The 21897-nt window shown below is 37.6% G+C and overlaps 1 protein-coding gene across 1 annotated transcript in view; it reads left to right on the top strand.

The window, feature by feature from the left end:
• The first annotated feature begins 357 nt into the window (after nt 1–357).
• The window catches only part of LOC115213849 (ATP-binding cassette sub-family D member 3), a 55026-nt gene continuing 33486 nt past the window's right edge, over nt 358–21897 (top strand). The window contains exons 1-6 of the mRNA XM_029782787.2: nt 358–692; nt 15870–15903; nt 16515–16561; nt 18842–18893; nt 19552–19640; nt 21628–21697. Of these exons, the coding sequence (XP_029638647.1) occupies nt 583–692; nt 15870–15903; nt 16515–16561; nt 18842–18893; nt 19552–19640; nt 21628–21697 (402 nt within the window). The 5' untranslated portion in view covers nt 358–582. The remainder of the gene's footprint in view (nt 693–15869; nt 15904–16514; nt 16562–18841; nt 18894–19551; nt 19641–21627; nt 21698–21897) is intronic.

Below are 21897 nucleotides of genomic sequence, written 5' to 3'. Positions count from 1 at the left end.
GTGCTCCAGCATGGCTGCAGTCAAATGAAACAAGTAAAAGAGTAAAGAGTGATGCATGCCTCACACAAATATAACGTCTACATAAGGATTTGGAATACTGGAATAAGCAGATGTGCTTCAAGAGGATACAGCTTGGAATTAAACCCTATCTATATAATAAATATTTGTGTGTGTGTGTGTGAGACCCTTGCCCAGTTTCTGTTTACCAAAATTCCCTTAGATGACATTGGTTAACCTGAGGCTATAGTGGTAATAGACAGTTGTCCAAATTGGTATATAGCGGGATCGAACCCGGATGAAACTCAATGACTGCACAGTGAGATTTGGTCGTTATTTCTAGTTAGTGACAGGACTGCGTAGTCTTCTTTGTTAAACCAAAATATTATTTTGTTCATGTATAAATATGCGGGACATTTATCTCTCAGCAGTGTTGGTTATCATCGTAGATTCTTTTTCTCTCACCAGGAAGGGAAAAAAAAATCAAAACAAAAAAAAAACGAAAACAATAAACAAAAGCATTTCACCTGCCGACGGAAAATCTGACTGGAGCTTCAACTATTCAGTCTACACCGCCGTGCTGTCATGGCCCCAATTGCAAGCAAGTTGACGCCGCGCTCGTCGGCTGTCATTACAGCTTCAGGATTTGCACTTGCCTTTTTGTATCGTATTCTATCGCAACGTCTTCACAATAAGTAAGTCCATTCGATTTATTTTGTCGAAATTTTTCTTTCTTTCGAAACTTAACTCACATAGGTACCATTCACGAAACTCCCGGCCCTTGAGTCACTTCAATAACTTTTTCAGCCGATGACCAAGTGTGTGTGCATGTATGTTTGTATATACACATATTTATATATGTATGTATATGCTTTTATTTAGTATTTTTCGTTTGCCGTTTCCTCTTAAATTTCTGCGTACGAATGTTGTCATTTGTGCGTATATTTCAAACCAGCTGTCAGTATATAACCAACCTAACAAGCCATGACATAATTCAAATATCACCCAGCACTACATTATTCATTCACCCTGTGCACATCCCAACAGTTAAAAAGAAAAATAATAATAAAATGAAATGCATCCTCGATTCCACGGAAGTTAAAGCGTACTTTTGAAACAGAATTTGCATTAGTTTATTTTTAATATTTTTTTATTCAGTGAAAAATTTATTTATATTTCAAATGTGAGACACGAGAAAATAATTTATACAAATAAATTTATTAATGGGAATGCATTCAATCATTACCGGCATGCAAGGACTCAAATTTTTCATAACCTCCCCCTCATCGTTCTCATATACTCACACACACACACATTTAGACATACACACACACACACATGTATATATACACACACACACACACACACACACATGTGTCTGCGTGAGAAAGGTTATTTATGAAAATCCTTCAATATCTATCGTCCTACGTTCACACTCATTTATATATATACGTTTCTTTCATCTTTTAACGAACACCCTTCGCCCGTCTTCATTTAATCTATCAATCCCTCCATCCATTACTTTTCCGCTGCCTTGCGTTCTTTCCCCTCTCGCTTTCCTCTTCGTCCCACCACCTCCTTCCTCTCCTTCTTTCCTTATTCCCTCTTTCTCCCATCTCTTCCTTCCTCTCCTTCTTTCCTTCTACCCTCTTTCTCCATCTCTTCCTTCCTCTCCTTCTTTCCTTCTACCCTCTTTCTCCCATCTCTTCCTTCCTCTCCTTCTTTCCTTCTACCCTCTTTCTCCCATCTCTTCCTTCCTCTCCTTCTTTCCTGCTACCCTCTTTCTCCCATCTCTTCCTTCCTCTCCTTCTTTCCTTCTACCCTCTTTCTCCCATCTCTTCCTTCCTCTCCTTTCTTTCTTTCTTCTTCTTTTTCTTTCTGTCTCGCTATGCCCTCTCTTTCTCTACAAGAAACAGAGGGAGGTGGAGTGACACACACAAGCCTTCTTGCTCTTTCTCTCTTTTTACCACTCCCCTTCACTACACATTTTTTCCCCTTTTCATCTCTTTCTCTTACAGTTTCTCTTTCTCATTTCTTTCTTTGTTTTCTCTTTTATCTTCTCACCATCCCCCTCCTCCTCTCTCTCTGTCGGTCTATTTACACATAAATGTATGTGCGCGTTCATATACGTTAGTGTGTATGTATGCATGTATCTATCTGAATGTGTGTAAATATATACATATATATATATATATGTATACACACACAAATATATGCGCACAGATATATATATATATATACACACGCATATATTTGTGCATCTGTGCATATAAATATACATGCGTATATGTGTATACATGCGCGCGCGTGTGTATGTATATATAAAATTTGCCCATGCTCTTCGCATTGAATCATCAGTAAATTTGTTCCGTTATTCTTAAATTAGCTTTTAATAACGTCAATTTAACATTTATATGTGTGTGTGCGCGCGCGCGTGCATGCGTGCGTATGTATATATATTTATATATGTGTATTTATGATTTCAAGTTTAATCCCCTCATCAAGCTTTAACGTAAAGTAAATTAAAAAAAAAAGAAGTAAATGTCAGGATTGAATTTTTTCCTACATTAACACAAATACGTTTATATATATATATATATATATATATATGCATACATATACACACACATTGTGTGTATGTATATAAATCGATTACTCAAACATTAGCATCATTAATCCTAATCAAATAACCATTGTTTTGTTTTTTTTTTTTCGCCAAATTCAAACAACGAACCAAGTCAACCTTAATTCAATTTCATTCTTAAGGCGTACCCATATTTCGAAGTACATATCACCCTGACACTTACTCTCTCTCTCTCTCTCACACACACATTCTGCATTTCACTCCTCCCTTATATCTTTCCCCCTCAGTATATAATTCCTATTCTCTCTTTTTCTCCCACTCCGTCTTTCTTCTTAATTTGTCCCTCTCTTTTTCATTCTCCGAGTACGTCATACTCCATTCTCTCATTCTTTGACACTCCGCCTCAATTTTACTATCATGCCATTTCCTTTCTCCTTTTCGTTTAACTTTGATGTATGTACGGGTCTCTCGAATATATATATATATATATATATATATATATATATATATATATACACACACACCACACACACACACACATATATATATATATATATATATATATATATATATATATATATATATACATACATGTGTGTGTGTGTGCTCTAGATAGACATAGGTGGGTGGATAGGTATTAGATGTATTATTAAATCGTCACGCAATCCCAAAGTGGACAATCTATCTATCTGATATATATATATATATATATATATATATATATATATATATATATATAGTAGACTATCTATCTGTCTATCTGTCTTTAGACTGAATTGATATGTAGATAGATTATCTACATATACCCACCAGGAGTTAAGGAATGGAGTAGATACTCACACATACACACTTGTACATGCATCATCATAGACATGCACATATAAATAACCAAGTGTGTAATATTTCCCTCCTAATTACCGCATTTAAAATTCTGGACCTTTAAAAACATATGAAATCTGCCTTTGGGTCTCTCTCTCTCGTATGTAAATATGCAATAGACATGTTTTTATAAAAGCCTGGGAGTGTCTTTATAAACACATTGTTAAATGTTATATACGTTCTGTTGATTTTAGTTTTGCGTCTTTAGAAATACAACACTTGCGTATCTTTCGAAAATATCTCCATTTTTTAAAGTTATACACACACACTAAGCATATTAACTACAACCGGACAAATACAGTTATATATCCTGACTGCGTAGTGTGGTTGTAGTCGTTGACGTAGCGCACCTAGGGCAACATTATTTTATGTGGCCTTGTTTCCTAAGAGGGTGAAATGTGAGTTAAGTAGATTCAGCTACTGTTTCCTACAGGTCAAGCAATAGCATAAACAAGCACTGTCGTCTTGTGTGTGTTTAATCCCGCTTGAGCAACACAGCCAGCTTGTATAAAGGCATTATTCTGACATGCCTTTAGCAAAAAGGAAAAGCTCTCGTTTTACCTAACATATTTATTTACTGAGATTAAATATCTATCTCATTGGCTGTCCGCTTTTGGGTTGCATGACGATTTAATAATACATCTAATGTTGTCCTCATATTAAATGTATGTCGGTGTCGGGACACACCCACGTTTTACTGATGGTTTACAATTTAGACTGAATATTTGCTTTTGTTTAAGAACCGAGGTGGTTCGTTATATCCAAACGACTGCTGAGGAAGAGATCGTGTCACAACATAAGCTGCTTTCACAAATATATACATATATATATGTATTTATGAATTAGTTCTGTCCCCGCCAAAACAAATGGGACGCCATCCAATGTAGCACCATTTCGGAAGAGTTGATGTGCCGACTTGACCAGCACCATCTGGCATGTTTCTGCTCAGCTTCCCAGCTTCACTGCAGTGCCATCATTCTCGACTGGCACTCAGCTTGTTAGCGACTGTCTGTGGATCGTGTTTCCCTGAGGCTTGGCCTCGAAAACTGTGAGCCTCACAAACGTCACTGTGGATCCACTCGGCTTCCACCAACTGTCATGCCATTATTGTGTCAACCGCCTTTCATGTCATGCTGCTCTAAATGAGATCATAAATCATGGCCTAGATGTCGCAGGTTTGCATTCCCAGTTTGAGCCAGCGGTGCTAAGCTAATGGTATGATAATTTTCCCATTCCGCCGAGGTCGACTTTGCCTTTCATCCTTTCGGGGTCCATAGATTAAGTACCAGTTACGCACTGGGGTCGATATAATCGACTTAATACCTATGTCTGTCCTTGTTTGTCCCCTCTGTGTTTAGCCCCTTGTGGGCAGTAAAGAAATAGGTATGATAATTTTCCCATTCTGTGGTGGTAGGCCCAACATCTGGAATGTCACATGCCGAGACACTTTTTTCAACAGCGACTTGGTTTGTTTAGCTACCAGCCAAGGCTCCACTTTCAACCTGGTACTTATTTTATTGGGCACTAATTTGTTGAACTGCAAAGTCACCAGCTACAACATAAATAACGCTGGTTTTAGACTGGTTTAAACATAAATATGCTCACATGTGCACAATCACACTGTCTCCCTCCTTTTCTCTCTGTGCTAATGCTAAAGTTAATCTATAAAGTTATAAACAACTGACTTTTACAGATGAAACAACTCTGTGCTTTTAGTAGAGTTAAATTCCTTCTACATATTGACTTTGAAGTTTCACTTGTAGTGTCTCTTATTCAAACAGTCTAGCTGAATAAGCTTTTCAACATAAGGACATTTGTAGAGTTTCCATTTACCAAATTTTACTTACATGACATTGGTCTCTAGTAGAAGGCACTTGTCCAAGGTTCCATGCAGTGAGATTGAGCCCCAAACCATGTGGTTGCAAAGTGTACTTCTCAGCCACATGACCTTGCTTACACACACACACACATACGCATGTGCACACACATACAAATACACACAGGTGCAGGAGTGGGTGTGTGGTAAGAAGTTTGCTTCTCAACAATGCGGTTTTGGGTTCAATCCCACTATTTAGCACCTTCAGCAAATCATCATCATCATTATCGTTTAACGTCTGCTTTCCATGCTGGCATGGGTTGGATGATTTGACTGAGGACTGGCAAACCAGATGGCTGCACCAGGCTCCAATCTAATCTGGCAGAGTTTCTACAACTGGATGCCCTTTATAACGCCAATCAGTCGCATGGTGCTCTTAGTGCTCCACTAGCATGGATGCCAGTCATCGAATTTGATTTCAATTTCACTTGCCTCAACAGGTCTTCGCAAGCAGAGTTTAGTGTCCAATGAAGGAAAGGTACATATAAGTGGGCTGGTTACACCCTTGGCATAGGTCACGGGTTATGGTCTCACTTGACTTGCCAGGTCTTCTCAAGCACAGCATATTTCCAAAGGTCTTGGTCACTAGTCATTACCTCGGTGAAGCCTAATGTTCGAAGGTTGTGCTTCACCACCTCATCCCAGGTCTTCCTGGGTCTACCTCTTCCACAAATTCCCTCAACTGCTAGAGTGGGGCACTTTTTCACACAGCTACCCTCATGCATTCTCGCCACATGACCATGCCATACTTGCACACCACATCTGATGCTTCTTAGGTCCATCTTTTCTCTCAAGGTACTAACACTCTGTCAAGTATGCACACTGACATTACACATCCAGTGGAGCATACTGGCTTCATTCCTTGCAAGCTTATGCATGTCCTCAGCAGTCACCCGGGCTGACCAAAACCTTGTGAGGGATTCTGGTAGATGGAAACTGGAAGAAGCCTCTTGTGTGTGGGTGTGTGCGCGAATTGCCTTTGTGTTTGTTCCCCTCCCCGCTTGTTGGTTTGCTTACTTCCTTGTAACTTAGTGGTTTGGCAACAAGAGACTGATAGAATAAGTACAAGGCTTGGAGAAAAAGAGTATTGGGGTGATTTGATCAACTTAATGCCTGAAACAGGTAAAAGAGTGTGTATATATATATATATATATATATAATATGACTCATGCAAGCATGATGATGATGATATAATATTTCTTTGCCTCCAAGGGGCTTAACATACAGGGAACAAGCAAGTGCATACAAAAGGATTAAGTCGATTACATCGATCCCAGTGCGTAACTGGTACTTATTTAATCGACCCTCAAAAGATGAAAGCCAAAGTTGACCTCGACGGAATTTGAACTCAACGTAACAGCAGATGAAATACCGCAAAGCATCTCACCTGGCGTGCAAATGATTGTGCCAGCTCACTGCCTTCTGATGATATAATGTTAATCATAGAACAAGGGACTCTGTTGAAGTTTGATAAATGTTGGGTATAATAGGGTTATACAAGATAAGTACTTGCAGTCTCACTAGGAATATGACATTGGTGGTACCTTTTCTTAACTTTAAGCTGAACTGCAACTCATCAAGGCTAACCTTGTTCTTCAATAATTTTACAATAACTGTTTCCATTAGGTTATGAAAGCTGCACAAAAAAATTATTGCAAAATTGATTAGTGACAGAATTAGCCTAAATGAGATGCAGTTTGGCTTTTTGCCAGGAATAGATACTACAGTTGCTATATTCTGAGTGGGACAGCTGCAAGAGATGTACTTCACTAGAACCTAGCATTTGTCAGTGTGAAGGCCTCTGGGAGAGTCCTTTGCTTTGTGATCAGGTGGCTATTAAGGAACCCTAGGGGTAGATGAATGGCTTGTGAGGCAAGTTAGACTAGTGCTGATTTACAAAGGAGTGAATTGCATGGAGTCATAAACCTGTTGGTAAATACCATATAAATGATTAATTCATGCAGAGATATCAAGTGCTATCGAGAGTTTGATTATAGGAGGTCAGTATTTTTGATGCTGCGTCCTCATCTATTGATTGCTCTAAGGATAACTTAGATATGTAACTTACACATGCACACACATGCATGTGTGCACACACACACACATGTATGTGCGCACACACACACACACAAACTTATATGTAATGGGCTTCTTCAAGTTTAATGAATCCACTCACAAGGCTTTGGTCAGCCCATGCTTACAGAAGAGACTTGCCTTTAAAGTCACAAGATGGGATTGAACCTGGGACTACATGATTGGGAAGCAAGCTTCTCAACCACACAGCCTTGTGAATGAAATTTCATAGATGGAGACTACAGAAGTCTATCTTATGTATGTGTGTATATTTTACCTTAACATTCACACCACTTAGGCAGTAATGACATTTGTTTGTCCCAGTTGTTTGACATGAAAAGAATATAGTTACTATACTTCAAAAATAAAGATTATATATCGAGAAGAGCAGATGTTCAGAGAAAATTGTCTTAAGATGTCTTGTCCGGCCCATGCCAGTGAAGAACTTGTGAAAATAGTGGTGGTGATGATATCAGCCTAAGATCAAATTTGTTCCTGTTGGTTGTTAAATATTTGGCTACCTTCCCAAATCAGTTGAACAAGTTTTCATTGTTGGTGTTAGTCTGTGACAGAGTATTGCCAAGAGAAAATTTTCTCAATGAAATTGTGCATGATGTTGGGAGTATCACATGCTGAAAAGCAGCTGTCCGTCAGAGCTTGCATAACCATTTCCATATGAACAAAAGAGTTGCATGAAAGCTTTCAGATTCGATATTATTGATTTCTATATTGGTGCAATGCCAGAAACTGTAGGGGAAGGACACTGTTGATTGAATTGTCCCTTGTAATCAAGTGGTACTTTTTTAATTGACTCAAGAAGGAAGAAAGAAAGGTATGTAGTTAAGAAGCTACTATAGCCCTGGACTGACCAATTCCTTGTAAGTGAATTTGGAAGATAGAAACTGGGGTGTGGGTGGGAGCCCATCATTGTGTGTGTGTGTCTTTGTGTTTGTGCCCCCCAGCACTTAACAACCAGTCCTGATTTGTGTATGTTACTATTACTTAGCGGTTCAGTAAAACTGATCAATAGAATAAGTACCAGGCTTTCAAAATTGGTACTGGTGTCAATTTGTTTGAATAAAACCCTTCAAGTCGGTTTCAGTCCAATGACTGAAATGTAAAAGATAAAATAAAAACAGATATAAAGGATAATATTTTGTATGGTGGAACCCGAGTTAGACTCAGGTGGTTTAGTAACAAATGATACTTTTGTTATTTGATGAATTGTTCTTCTCTAAATTTTACTGTCTTAAATGGTTGAGAGACTATAGTTTTGTATAACAGATTAATTTATAGAAAAAGCTTATTGCTGGTATGCCATCATCTTTGCCTTGCTGCATTTTCTTTTTATATATAGTTATGGGTATGGTTGTATGGTTAAGAAGCTCGCTTTGCAACCATGTTGCTTTCAGGTTCAGTCCCACTGCACAGTGTCTTAGGCAAATGTCTCATATTTTGGCCCCAGGTTGACTAATGCCTTGTGAGTAAATCTGGTAGACAGAAACTCTGAGAAAGCTCATCATGTGTGTGTGTGTATTTGGGTCTGTGTTTCTTCCTATTTACTGGTTGGTAATTGGTGTTTGTCCATAACTGAGTGTTTCAGCAAAAGAGACCAATAAAATAAGCACCAGGGTTAATTTGTTTGATGAAAACCCTTTAAAGGCAGTGATCCAGTATGGCCACAGTCCTATAGCTGAAGCAAGTAAAATATAAATGATCATTATTTCCATTTGCGGTCTGCTTTCCATGCTAGCATGCCTTAAGAGGATCTAGCGAGTCAGAGGGCTGCATTGCTTTCATATGTTTCAGTTCTGGCATGATTTCTGTAGCTGAATGTCCCTCTTAATGCCAACTACTTTACAGAGTTTACAGGCTGCTGTTTTCATGGCACCAGCACCAGTGAAATTGCCTTCTTCTTTGTAGGACTAGAGATCCCCCATGGATTGCATAATTTGTTATAAGGATTTCATGATTTGTAGAGAATTATTGGTTGGCTCTTTGCCCTGAAGGGTTTAGTTGAACAAAATGACCCCAGTATTTACTTATTAAGTCTAGTACTTATTCTTATTTTTTTATAGCCCACAAGGGGCTAAACACAGAGAGGACAAACAAGGACAGACAAAGGGATTAAGTCGATTACATCGATCCCAGTGTGTAATTGGTACTTAATTTATCAACCATGAAAGGATGAAAGGCAAAGTCGACCTCGGCGGAATTTGAACTCAGAACGTAACAGCAGACGAAATACCTATTTCTTTACTACCCACAAGGGGCCAAACACAGAGAGGACAAACAAGGACAGACAAACGGATTAAGTCGATTATATTGACCCCAGTGCATAACTGGTACTTAATTTATCGACCCTGAAAGGATGAAAGGCAAAGTCGACCTTGGCAGAATTTGAACTCAGAACGTAGCGGCAGACGAAATACTGCTAAGCATTTTGCCCGGCGTGCTAATGTTTCTGCCAGCTCGCTGCCTTTAATAAGTATAGTACTTACAATAAGTCTATTACTTATTCTATCATTTCTTTTGCCTGACTGTTAAGTTATGGGGATGTAAACAAACCAATGCTTCCTAAGTGATGGTGGGGGACAACACATCACATACACACACACACACACACACCAGGCTTTATCCAGTTTCCATCTACTAAATTAACTCACAAGGCTTCAGTTGGCTTTTGTCTGTAATAAAAGACACTTGCCTAAAGTGCTGTACAATGGGATTGAACCCCAAAGCATATGGTAGGGAAGCGAGCTGCTTACCACACTACTGTGACAAGGAAATGCTAAATGTGTTTCAAATGATTTTGAAAATTATCAAAGTTTGGTTGGAGTTAATAAAATAAATAGCTTTCCATCATTAAATTGGTGTTCAGAACAAATTTAATAAAAGATATATTTTTACAAAAAAATTGAAATGTAAAGTTTTCATTTAATTATGAGCACTTTAAAAATGGCAGTTTTTGTACTATAAAGCCAAATGCAGTTGTAGGTGGTTTGGTATCAAAGGGGTTAAAAAATTTCTCATCACAACCCAGTTACATTATCATGTTAGCATATACCCAGGTTTAAAGAAATTCACTGTTTAGGAGATATCATCTTCCTTGGATATTAGCCAGTCTAATGCAGATTTTGCCAAATAGAGGATTTGAGCTTAGCACTATGGACCAGCAATACACTTGACTGTTTGCAGTGGTTCTTAACAAAAAAGCAACAAAAACATGATATACCTTATTGATTTTAGAACTTTTTATCTTTGTTTCAGTGCTCCTTGTTACAATGATGTGTGCTTCCTCTTTGTGTCTCTCCTGCAGCTAAGTGAACACAAACTGGCAAGAGTAAAGTGTTTTGGTCATAAATATAGCATAGCATCAATAACAATGTATGATTTTTAAAAACAAATATACATATAGGTGCAAGCATGGCTGTGTGGTTAAGAAGTTTGCTTCCAAATCATGTAATCTCAGGTTCAGTCCTACTGCACAGTACCTTGGCAAGTGCCTTCTACTATAGCCTGAGGCTGACCAAGGCCTTGTAAATGGATATGGTGGTCTGAGGCTGAAAGAGGGTTGTTGTGTGTGTTTGTGTGCGTGTGCATGCATGCAGTGTGTGTGTGCCCACATTCAGACATAATTTGATGTTTGTGAATAGGCATCACTATTATGCAAGTGACATTCTTTGATTCCAGTCTTCTGTGAGAAACATGTTTGACCATGGGGAAACTGTTACCTTGCTTGGAAACAGGTGAGGGTTGGCAACAGGAAGGGCATCCAGCAGTAGAGAACCTACCTCAACAAATTGCATTTGACTCCTATCAAGCACAGACAAGTGGAAGTTAGAATAAAATAACAAATAGTGCCAGTGGCACGTAAAAAGTATCCACAACACTCTGAGTGATTGGTGTTAGGAAAGGCATCCAGCTGTAGAAACGTTGCCAGATCTGATTGGAGCCCGGTGCTGCTGCTGGCTTTCTAGACCTCAGTCAAACTGTCCAGCCCATGCCAGCATGGAAAACGGATGTTAAATAATGATGATGAAATAGTAGGTAAATACTGTTGACTCTCAAACAGTTGATGTAAGTCTGTAAATTTTCAGAACCATCTTAAGAAAAATGAAATGGAAGACTAGCTTCTTTTTGAAGTTGTCATCCTTGGTGACTTCAATGCAGGATTAATTCAAAACATTGTGAATAAATACGCATTACATTTGAGTGAATAATTTAAAAGCCAAAGAGTTGAACTGAATCTGAATCAGCAAAGGTGCCTCAGCCCAATAGTGGAGGTGCATGGTTTAGTGGTTAGGGCATTGGACTTGTGATCGTAAGATTGTGATTTTGAGGTGAGCTAGCAGAAACGTTAGCACGCCAGTCGAAATGTTTTGCGGTATTTCGTCTGCCTTTACGTTCTGAGTTCAAATTTCACCGAGGTCAACTTTGCCTTTCCTCCTTTCGGGGTTGATAAGTTAAGTCCCAGTTACGCACTGGGGTTGATGTAATCGACTTACTTCCTTTGTCTGTCCTTGTTTGGCCCCTTGTGGGTAGTAAAGAAATAGGTATTTCGTCTGCCATTACGTTCTGAGTTCAAATTCCAACGAGGTCGACTTTGCCTTTCATCCTTTCAGGGTCGATAAATTAAGTCCCAGTTACGCACTGGGGTTGATGTAATTGACTTAATTTCTTTGTCTGTCCTTGTTTGTCCCCTCTATGTTTAGCCCCTTGTGGGCAATAAAGAAATATGATTGTGATTTTGATTCCTGGACCAAATGATGTGTGCTGGCAAAAATGAGTAATTCTGCGATGGACTGGTATCCCATCCAGGTGGAGAATTTATACACCTTGGAAACCGGGAACTGGCCATTATGAGTTGGCATAACTCAAGAAGGTAACTTCTTATGCTGGGCCCAATGAAAAGCTTCTGAGTAGTTGCTTGATGTGTTAGAAATAGAATTCAGATATCCTTCAAATTACTCTCTACTGTCTTCTTTAGGGGGGAAAAAAAGACACATTAAAATAATTAGTCTTTCATTCCACCCACTCCTAAAGCGACAGCATTGTCAAAGTTAGAATACCTTTGATCAAAGGTCTGCTTGACCAGGCCCTGACCAGAGATGAAGCAATAATTTGAAAAGTTCACAGTACTGTACCATCTTTACTGATGAAATAATGGTTTTTAATTTAGACACAAGGCCAGCAATTTTTTGTTTTATTGGGGACTAGATTAGTTTATTACATCAACCCAATTATTTGAGTGGTACTTTATTTTATTGTCACCCCACCTCCCCCCAAATTAATGGAAGGTAGAATTGACCTTGGTAGTGTAAACAAGAAGAAATGCTAAGAAGCGTTTTGTTTGACACACTAATTCTACCGATAATGTGGCCTCAATCATGTTGTTTGTTTTTATTCTTTTAGATTCTTTTATTCTTGTACTTGTTTTGGTCACTTGACTGCAGCCATGCTGGAGCACCGCCTTAAATTGTTTTGGTTGAAGAAATCGACCCCAGGACTTATTCTCTGTAAGCCTATTAATTCTATCAGTCACTTTTACTGAACCACCAGGTTACAGGAACATAAACACATTGGCATTGGGATAAACACACACACACACATATACAATAGGCTTCTTTCAGTTTCCATCAACCAAATCCACTCACAAGGCTTTGATCGGCCCAAGGCTATAATAGAAGACACTTGCCCAAGATGCCATGCAGTGGGACTGAACCTGGAACTATGTGGTTGGGAAGCAAGCTTCTTACCTCACAGCTACGTTTTTGTTAGCTTCTGTATGAAACCAACCCACACATTGTCTACATTACTTAATGAAAATATTCAGTTGACAACTGTTTGCATTCAATTGAGTTTATGGCTTGAAAGAATGAACTGAATACACTTAATACAGAAATATTTTTGCAAACAAAAGAAACAGAGGCATGTAAATAGATGTGTGTATGTATGTCAGCTCCTGTCACTGACAGTATGATGGCTGTTCTCTACCTATTTATTAGTTTTTGATATTCCATTTTACCACAAGTGCACTGAAGTGATCTCACATGACTCACACTACAAAAACTATACATTTAGGGCATTTCTAAATCATAAAGTAATTAATGCTGGGAGAGTTGTTAGAGCTGAACTAGATTAGGCCTAAGTCAGCCCTGGTTGACTTGACCTGTGATCAAAGGTATTCTAACCTTAACTGCCCTGTTTTTTGTATACTTAGCACTGCAATGCAATCTTGTTTTAAGGTATTAGGGTGTGATTTTGAAGGAGCTTGACTACTATTTCTAGCATACTGAACAACTGTGTAGAAGAGTGGTTCTCAACCAGGGTCCATATAAAATTTTGTTAAAATTTATGTGCAATAGGTGTAGGAGTGGCTGTGTGGTAAGTAGCTTGCTTACCAACCACATGGTTCCGGGTTCCGTCCCACTGCGTGGCACCTTGGGCAAGTGTCTTCTACTATAGCCTCAGGCCGACCAAAGCTTTGTGAGTGGATTTGGTAGATGGAAACTGAAAGAAGCCAGTCGTATATATGTATATGAATATATATGTGTGTGTGTGTGTTTGTGTGTCTGCGTTTGTCCTCCCAACATCGCTTGACAACCGATGGTGGTGCGTTTACGTCCCCGTAACTTAGCGGTTCGGTAAAAGAGACCGATAGAATAAGAACTAGGCTTACAAAGAATAAGTCCTGAGGTCGATTTGCTCAACTAAAGGCGGTGCTCCAGCATGGCCACGGTCAAATGACTGAAACAAGTAAAAGAGTAAAGAGTAACAAACTGGTTGTACTTCTACAATGCACAAAATATTTTAACAATTTTTTTTTATACAATTCCTAATAATGTTTGATTATAAAAATATAATAAAATATTTTAAGCATCAAATGATTATCAGGGTCCATCCATGTGAAAGAAGAATCAAGGGGTCCATGTTCTAGCATAGCTAGAGTGTGTGCTGCCCCTGGGCCCCTACAAAAGATACATATTTCTTCCACCACATCCAAAAGTGGTGCCATCCTAGGCAGACTGCCTCCTCTGCCCCCCACCCCCCTACATCTACACCAGTGGGACCATAAGAAAAAATAATTGCAAACTTTCAGTTGGAACCCTACTTTTTCAGCTCTGCCTTAGTATCCTGCCTCCAGGTATTTTTAGCACCCACTACACTCACGGAGTGGTTGGCGTTAGGAAGGGCATCCAGCTGTAGAAACATTGCCAGATAAGACTGGAGCCTGGTGCAGCCTTCTGGCTTCCCAGATCCCCGGTCGAACCGTCCAACCCATGCTAGCATGGAGAACGGACGTTAAACGATGATGATGATGATGATGATGATTCTCTTCTGCCTCTCTGGGTTCCAGATCAGGGCCTAACCTGGTAATCTTTTTGTATACAATTCCTAATAATATTCAATGATAAAAATATAATAGGATTTTTTAAACATCAAATTATTATGAGGGTCCATCCATGTGAAATAGGAATTAAGGAGTCTATAAGAAAAAGATGGCTGAGAACTACTGGTGTAGAGGATCCTCTTTTTGAATCAGTTACAGTTTATTGTTGTAAGTAGTTATTGGAACAGTGAGACCATTATGTAAAATGTTGTCCTGTGTTACTGTTGTTTTAGCCCCAGGTAAACCCTGACTGAGCACATCTATGATCAAAAGTATTTCATCTTTTCCCCTTCATCAACATTTTGTTTTTAGATGTACTGCATCTAGGAACATATTGCATAATGTGTCCTTCAACTTGTAAAATGGTATGGTGTGTGTGTGATTTGAAGGAAATTTAGCTGTTTCCAGTACGTTCAGTGACCACATAGAGGCTCCTTGTGTATTTTTTTAATCCCTTCATTCCCTATGGAGCATAAGCTGGGGATGATTTTTATCCACTGTTCTCAAATCTGCACTGCCTTGTCTTCTTTCCTTTAGCTGGATCCCTGCTTTTTCTGCTTTGCTTTAGTCTCCTGCTTATCCTGCCTCTGGGTATTTTTAGAGCATATTTTCTTCTGCCACTCTGGGTTCTTCCGCCTTTCAGGGTCTGACATATAATGTGGGATGTTAAGTTTCTTTAAGGTGTTGCCTATTCACCTCCACCTTCGTTTCAGGATTTTTGTTCCATTAGCACCTTCTGTCATAGTTCTTCCATTTCCATGTTCTGCCATAGTTCTTCCATTCCCTTCTGCCATAGTTCTTCATCTGTGTTGCAATTTTGATGTTTCTCCTGGTAGTCAGAAAATGAGTTAGCCTTGCAACTTTCTTTTGAATTTTACTGCACCACTTCTGTATGTTTCCCCAAGAGAAGGCCTTCCTCTCTCAGAAAATTCTTGGTTTTGAATTGTCATTGATGCTTCTGTAACTTTGCCTTTTTCTTTGTATAATATATGTTCATGTGTTATTAGTTTTTATTCATCAAAAAGTTTGTTTCTTTTTCACTTAAAATTTATTTAATTTGATTTCAGAAAAAATGAAGAAATTGAGGTTGTCATTCCACAGGTAAGATTGTTTTCTGAACTAATTTAAATAAATCAAAATTTCCATTATATTTTTGAAATCTGAATATACATGAAATGAAATTTCTACCATTCATGTTCTTTAAGAAGTGAAACTGTAAGATACTTTTAGTTTAAGTTATTCACTTATGGCTATTTATTCCCATTTCTCCAAAGCATTAAAGAACTGGAAAGACAAATCTCTTCATAGACTTAATGGTAGATTGTTACAGATTAACTTTTTTGATAAATTGGTTTCTATTTTCCAACTATGTAATAAACTAATGACAAGTTCAGTTGAATGTGTTTCCTAAGGTACTGGTAAGGAGTCCTTAGAGCCTGCATAAACCTTCAATTTTGCCATTTTCTTTGTATAAGACTATAGTATCTGAAGTTTCAATAATAATTAACAATAAGCATTGCAGAGTTAATGAATATTTCATGATGTCTCTAACCATACTTTGATATTGTTTATTAATCCAACATACTGAGTAATTCATTGGGCTTGTGTGCACTTTCATCTGGATGAAGTAAAATTTTGAATGAAAAATGAATGATTTTAAGACACTTTTGACTAACTTAGGTGATACAGCATTCTTCATCTTTTATTTCTAGAAAGATGAAAAGAAAGAAAAGCCAGCAGTGGACCAGGTTTTTCTTGCGTTAGTATATTTGTTTTTCTTTATTTTGACATAAAACAAGTGTTATAATTAACAGCTCACACGAGGTAGTGGGTTGGCAGAATCGCTAGAGTGCTGGAAAAAATGCCTTATTGTATTCGTTCCAGCTCTGAGCTCAAATCCTGCTGAGGGCAACTTTGCCATTTTTACTTATGGGATTGATGAAATAAAGTACCAGTTGAGTATTGGAGCCAATATAATTGTTTTCCCTCACTTAAAATTTTTGGCCTTGTGCCTATGTTAGAAAGTATTATTAATTACTGACATAAGCATAAGGCCTCAAATTTGGAAAAGGGTATAGTCAGTTTATATTGACCCTGGTACTTGACTGGTATTTTATTTAATTGATCCTGGAAGGATGAAAGGCAAAGTCTATTGTATCAGGATTTGAACTCCAGAACATAAACAAATATAACTAAATACTGCTAGGTATTTTGTATTGTTTCTGCCCATTCACTGCCACTATTATTATTATTATTATTTCCATCTTTTTGGGATCAATAAAATAAGTATCAATTGAGCACTGGGGTTAATGCAATCAACAAATTTCAGACCTTGTGAAAAAAAAAAAAAAAAATTCTTTCTAACAGTTATTATTAAATATTAAAAAAAAATGAATACTAGAAATGTTTTCAGTCAGGTACATAAATGATGCTATGTTGCCAAGTTTCCATATGTGTGTCCTGAAGGGAAACTTGCTTTAAGTTTTCTTAATTTGTTATTATTTATCTTTTACTTGTTTCAGTCATTGAACTTTGGCCATGCTGGGGCACTGCCTTGAAAGGTTTAGTCAAATAAACCAACTCCAGTACTTACTTTTCAAGTCTGGCGCTTATTCTATGGGTCTTGTTTGTCAAATTGCTAAACTATGGACACATAAACAAACCAACAACACCAGTCATCAAGCCGTAGCAGGGACAAGCACACACACACACACACACACACACACACACACCGTGTAATTGCAAAGTGATCTTCTTAACCACCCAGCCATACACAGGAATTTATCTATTTAGAGCCAGATGAGCACATTGATCACTGGATCTTATTATAGTGTCTTTGGCCAAAAGAGAGACACCTTCTATTTAGGCTGCCTATTCTTTCATAGGCTTTGATGTACACAGGCAATTCTGTTGGGATTGAAGTTTGTGTCAACAAACCAACACCGGTTATGAAGCAGTGGCAGGAACAAACACAAAGGCAGACTTCTACACAAGTTTCTATGTGCCATTTGTGAAGTATCCAATCAGTTTGGTATTCCATAGCTGAGTTAATGCATCCTCTTAGCTGATAAGGAATTTATTTTTATAATAATGAAGAGATGGAAATTTTGTCTGGTCTGGACAAGATTTGTACTTAAGAATTGTATGTTCCTGTCGGTTGATCTGTACCTAGAGCAAGACACTTTATTTCACATTGCTCCAGTCCCCTCAGCTGGCAAAAATGAGTAGTACCTGTATTTTAAAGGGCCAGCCTTGTCACATTTTATGTCACAATGAATCTCCCTGAGAACTGCATTAAGGCTATGCATGTCTGTGGAGTATTCAACCACTTGAATGTTAATTTCATGAGCATGCTGTTCTGTTGATTGGATCAACTGGAACCCTTATTGTAACTGGCGAAGTGCCAGTTAATTTTATATTTATAAAAAGCATCCAGTCCACACTGTAAAGTGGTTGGCATTTGGAAGGGCATCCAGCTGTAAAAACCCTGCCAAAACAGACACAATAGCCTGGGGTAGTCTTCTATCTGGCCAGCTCCTGTCAAACCCGCCTAGCCATGCATATATGCATGGAAGTTGAATGTTAAACAATGATAATGATAGATATTTTTTTATATATATATATATACATATATATATATATATATATTGTGCTCTGGCATGGCCTCAGCCTAATGACTGAAACAAAAGAATAAAATATACATATATACACAAATGAACACTAAATGTACTTTAGCAAAGACTGTAAACAACTGAATTACAGGTATTTTTCAAGCCAGGACTTTTGTAATATTATTTTGCATTAAGTTTCAGATGCTCCCTTGCTTCTTTTGCCCTAGAAATTTATTGAACAAAGATTGCTCTTCAGAGATCTTGTAATCAAGATATAAGTATGAAGCTGTGGATTCCTCCTCAGTTCCAACTTAATTTCTCGTTTTATATTTAAAAAAAAATCAGAAGTACTAATTGATAAGGTTTTTTTAAAATTATTTTATTAAACAGTTTAAAAAAAAAAATTTATTAAATCTTAATTTTTACAGGCGGCTGTTAAAGATTTTGAAGATTATGATTCCAGGCTGGCTGTCTGTTGAGGTAAAGTTTTATATTTCTCTTTCAAAGTCTATGTTGTTTTGACACAGTCTTGGGGTAACAGCATAGTTTCTGGGGTGACAGATCCACTGATGTCTTTCTTTTTTATATATATATCACATCAGTCATGCATGGGAAAGAAACTACAGACTTAATTCATTGCCCTGTTTAACATCACCACTTAGCACCTCAGGTACCTCTTTCTGAATCCACTCTGTTGCAAGGTGGAGGCATGTGGCTAAGTGGTTTGGGTTTTGGACTCCTGATCATAAGATTGTGGTTTCAATTCCTGGACTGAAAAATGCATGGTGTTCTTGAGCACATCATTTCACATTGCTTCAGTCTACTCAGCTGGCAAAAGTGAGTAATCCTGTGATGGACTGGCATCCTATCCAGGGAGGAGTATAACGTCAGAGAATCTGGAAAACTGGCCCTAGAGGTCTATGTGACTTGGAAAGGAGCTTTATCTTATATCTGTTGCAAGCATTCAGTAGGACCAAATCTGAAACTATGTGGTTATGTATAGCAAACTTCATAGCCACATATTTATGCCAAATAGATTAATAATTACTCTCTATGAATATCTTAGATTCTCATCCCCTTCTGTTGCTCTGTCTTTAAAATCAATTATCTAAATGTTAGTGTTTGAATTCTATTACAGTCATGGTACCTTGTGATGGTTGCTCTTTCTTTGATTGCTCGGACATATGCTGATGTATGGATGATCCAAAATGGAACAGCGATTGAAAGGTAAGGCTCTTTGTCCCTGTTCTTTTTCTTTTAATTATTTTATTTATTAGTATAAAATTATCAACACATTCTGAATTACAGGAAGCACAAGAGTTTTGTTTTCTGTACTGAAAATAAAAGCCCCCCCCTCCAAAATGTGATATAAAATACCTTAATTTAGGTTTCTTTATTTTTTTAATTTTAAGAGCAAAGTCATCATCATCACTTAATGTCTGTTGTCCATGCTGGCATGGGTTGGACAGTTTGACCAAGGCTTCAAGCTGGAAGACTTCAATATGATTTGGCATGGTTTTTATGGCCTTCTAATGTCAACCACTCCGAGAGTGTATTGGGTGCTTTTATGTGCCACTGGCACGGGTGCCATTTGCGTGACACTGGTATCTGCCACAACTGTGGTTTTACTTGGTTTGGTAGGTCTTCTTTTCAACCATGGCATAATGGTAAATGGACTCGGTCATTGCCTCTCTGAGGCCCAACACTCAAAGCGTGGCATAATGCCAAATGGTCTTGGTCCTTGCCTCTATGAGGCCCAACACTCGAAAGGTGCTTTAAGTGCCACCGGCATGGGTGCCATTTGCATGACACCGGCATCTGTCACAACTGGAATTTCACTTGGCTTGATGGGTCTTCTCAAGCACAGCATATCACCAAAGTGCTCAGTCACTAGTCATTGCCTCTGTTAAGCCCAAAGTTTGGAGATCATGCTTCACCACCTCATCTCATGTCTTCTTGAGTCTACCTCTACCACAGGTTCCCTCCACAGTTAGGGATCAACGCTTCTTTACACAGCTGTCTTTGTCCATACAGTGTCTTGTGGTATTTAGCTATATCATATTCTTAGTTCAAATTCTGCTAGGGTCTGTTTTCCATTTCATTTTCCTTGAGTTGTTAAAATAAGTCCCAGTCAAGTAGTAGATTAATTAGTCTATCCACTGCCAACATAAAAAAGATATAGCCCTGTGTTAGAAATCCTAATTTTTTTTTTTTTTTTTTTACTAAATTCACTCTCACCAACACATAGAATACACAAGGATTATTTAAATTTTTATTGATTTTTCTAATGCATTTGCAAAAAGTAAGAATGTCTTCTCTTGAAATTCTAAAGATTTGTGTCTCATCAAAAGATCCTTTGTAATTGTGCAAGCCTGTAATTCACAATCACAGCCCGGGCTCTGCAACAGTCTGCTAAATATTTTATTGTGCAACTGGTGCCTCCCACTGAGAGAGCTTTACTGATCATATGTATGTGTATATATATATATATATATATATATATATATATACACATATATATATATATATATATATATATATATGTGTGTGTGTGTGTGTGTAGCAGAAATATAACAAAAGCTGTTACTCACAGTTTCACGTTCCCGTTCGTTGGACACTTTTGTTAAAATAGAACAGAAATAAAGATATGATTTAAACTAGTTAAAGGATACACCTTTAAAAATGGATTTGTTTCATTGGTTCTTCCAAATAATGGTCTTCAGCATGCAATAAACAAAATAAATAAATTCAATATAAATTCATCCTATTATAAAAAATTGAGGAAAAACCTTACATTGAAGAGCGGATTCAAAATATATATTGCCAATAATTATATATGTGTGTGTGTATGTGTGTATATATGTATGCATTTGTATATGTATATATATGCTTCTATATATGTATATATTCTGTATGTATGTCTATATATAAACCTAAATATCTATCTATATATCTGACTATCTATATAGTTGCTTGCTATTTTCAGTGTAATAATAGTTACAACTTACTCACCAAGCTTCCCACTGCCTTCAGAATGTGAATGACATGGTCATGGCTAGAAATTCTTGTTTGTTTTATCTGTTTGTCTATCTACCACACTATAGTTTCTCTTCATGCAAAGCTAACTCTGGCTGTTCTGTCCCCACTACATTATTACATTATCTAGATTTCATTATTTCTTGACTAAATATTTGTATTTGTTACTCTTTTGCAGTGCCATCATTGGTAGAGATTTGGAACTTTTCAAAATACACTTGTTCCGATTTATTTATGCAATGCCAGCTGTGAGTATTGTTTGTTGAATCGTCATGTACAGATTGCTTCATGAATTTAGTCTTGGGTACTAAAACTAGTCAAGGGCCATGCATATTTAAGCCTTTTAGAAAATAAGTGCAATCGTCTATAATGTTTTTAAATTTCCAGTATTGATTATTGTTTAGTTTACACAGATCAATCTTTTGTGGAAGAGACACTTAATAAATTC

Source organism: Octopus sinensis, linkage group LG7 (genome assembly GCF_006345805.1).
Source record: "Octopus sinensis linkage group LG7, ASM634580v1, whole genome shotgun sequence".
NCBI lineage: Eukaryota > Metazoa > Mollusca > Cephalopoda > Octopoda > Octopodidae > Octopus > Octopus sinensis.
The sequence above is the reverse complement of the archived record's forward strand: the minus strand, read 5'-3'. Positions and strand labels throughout refer to the sequence as shown.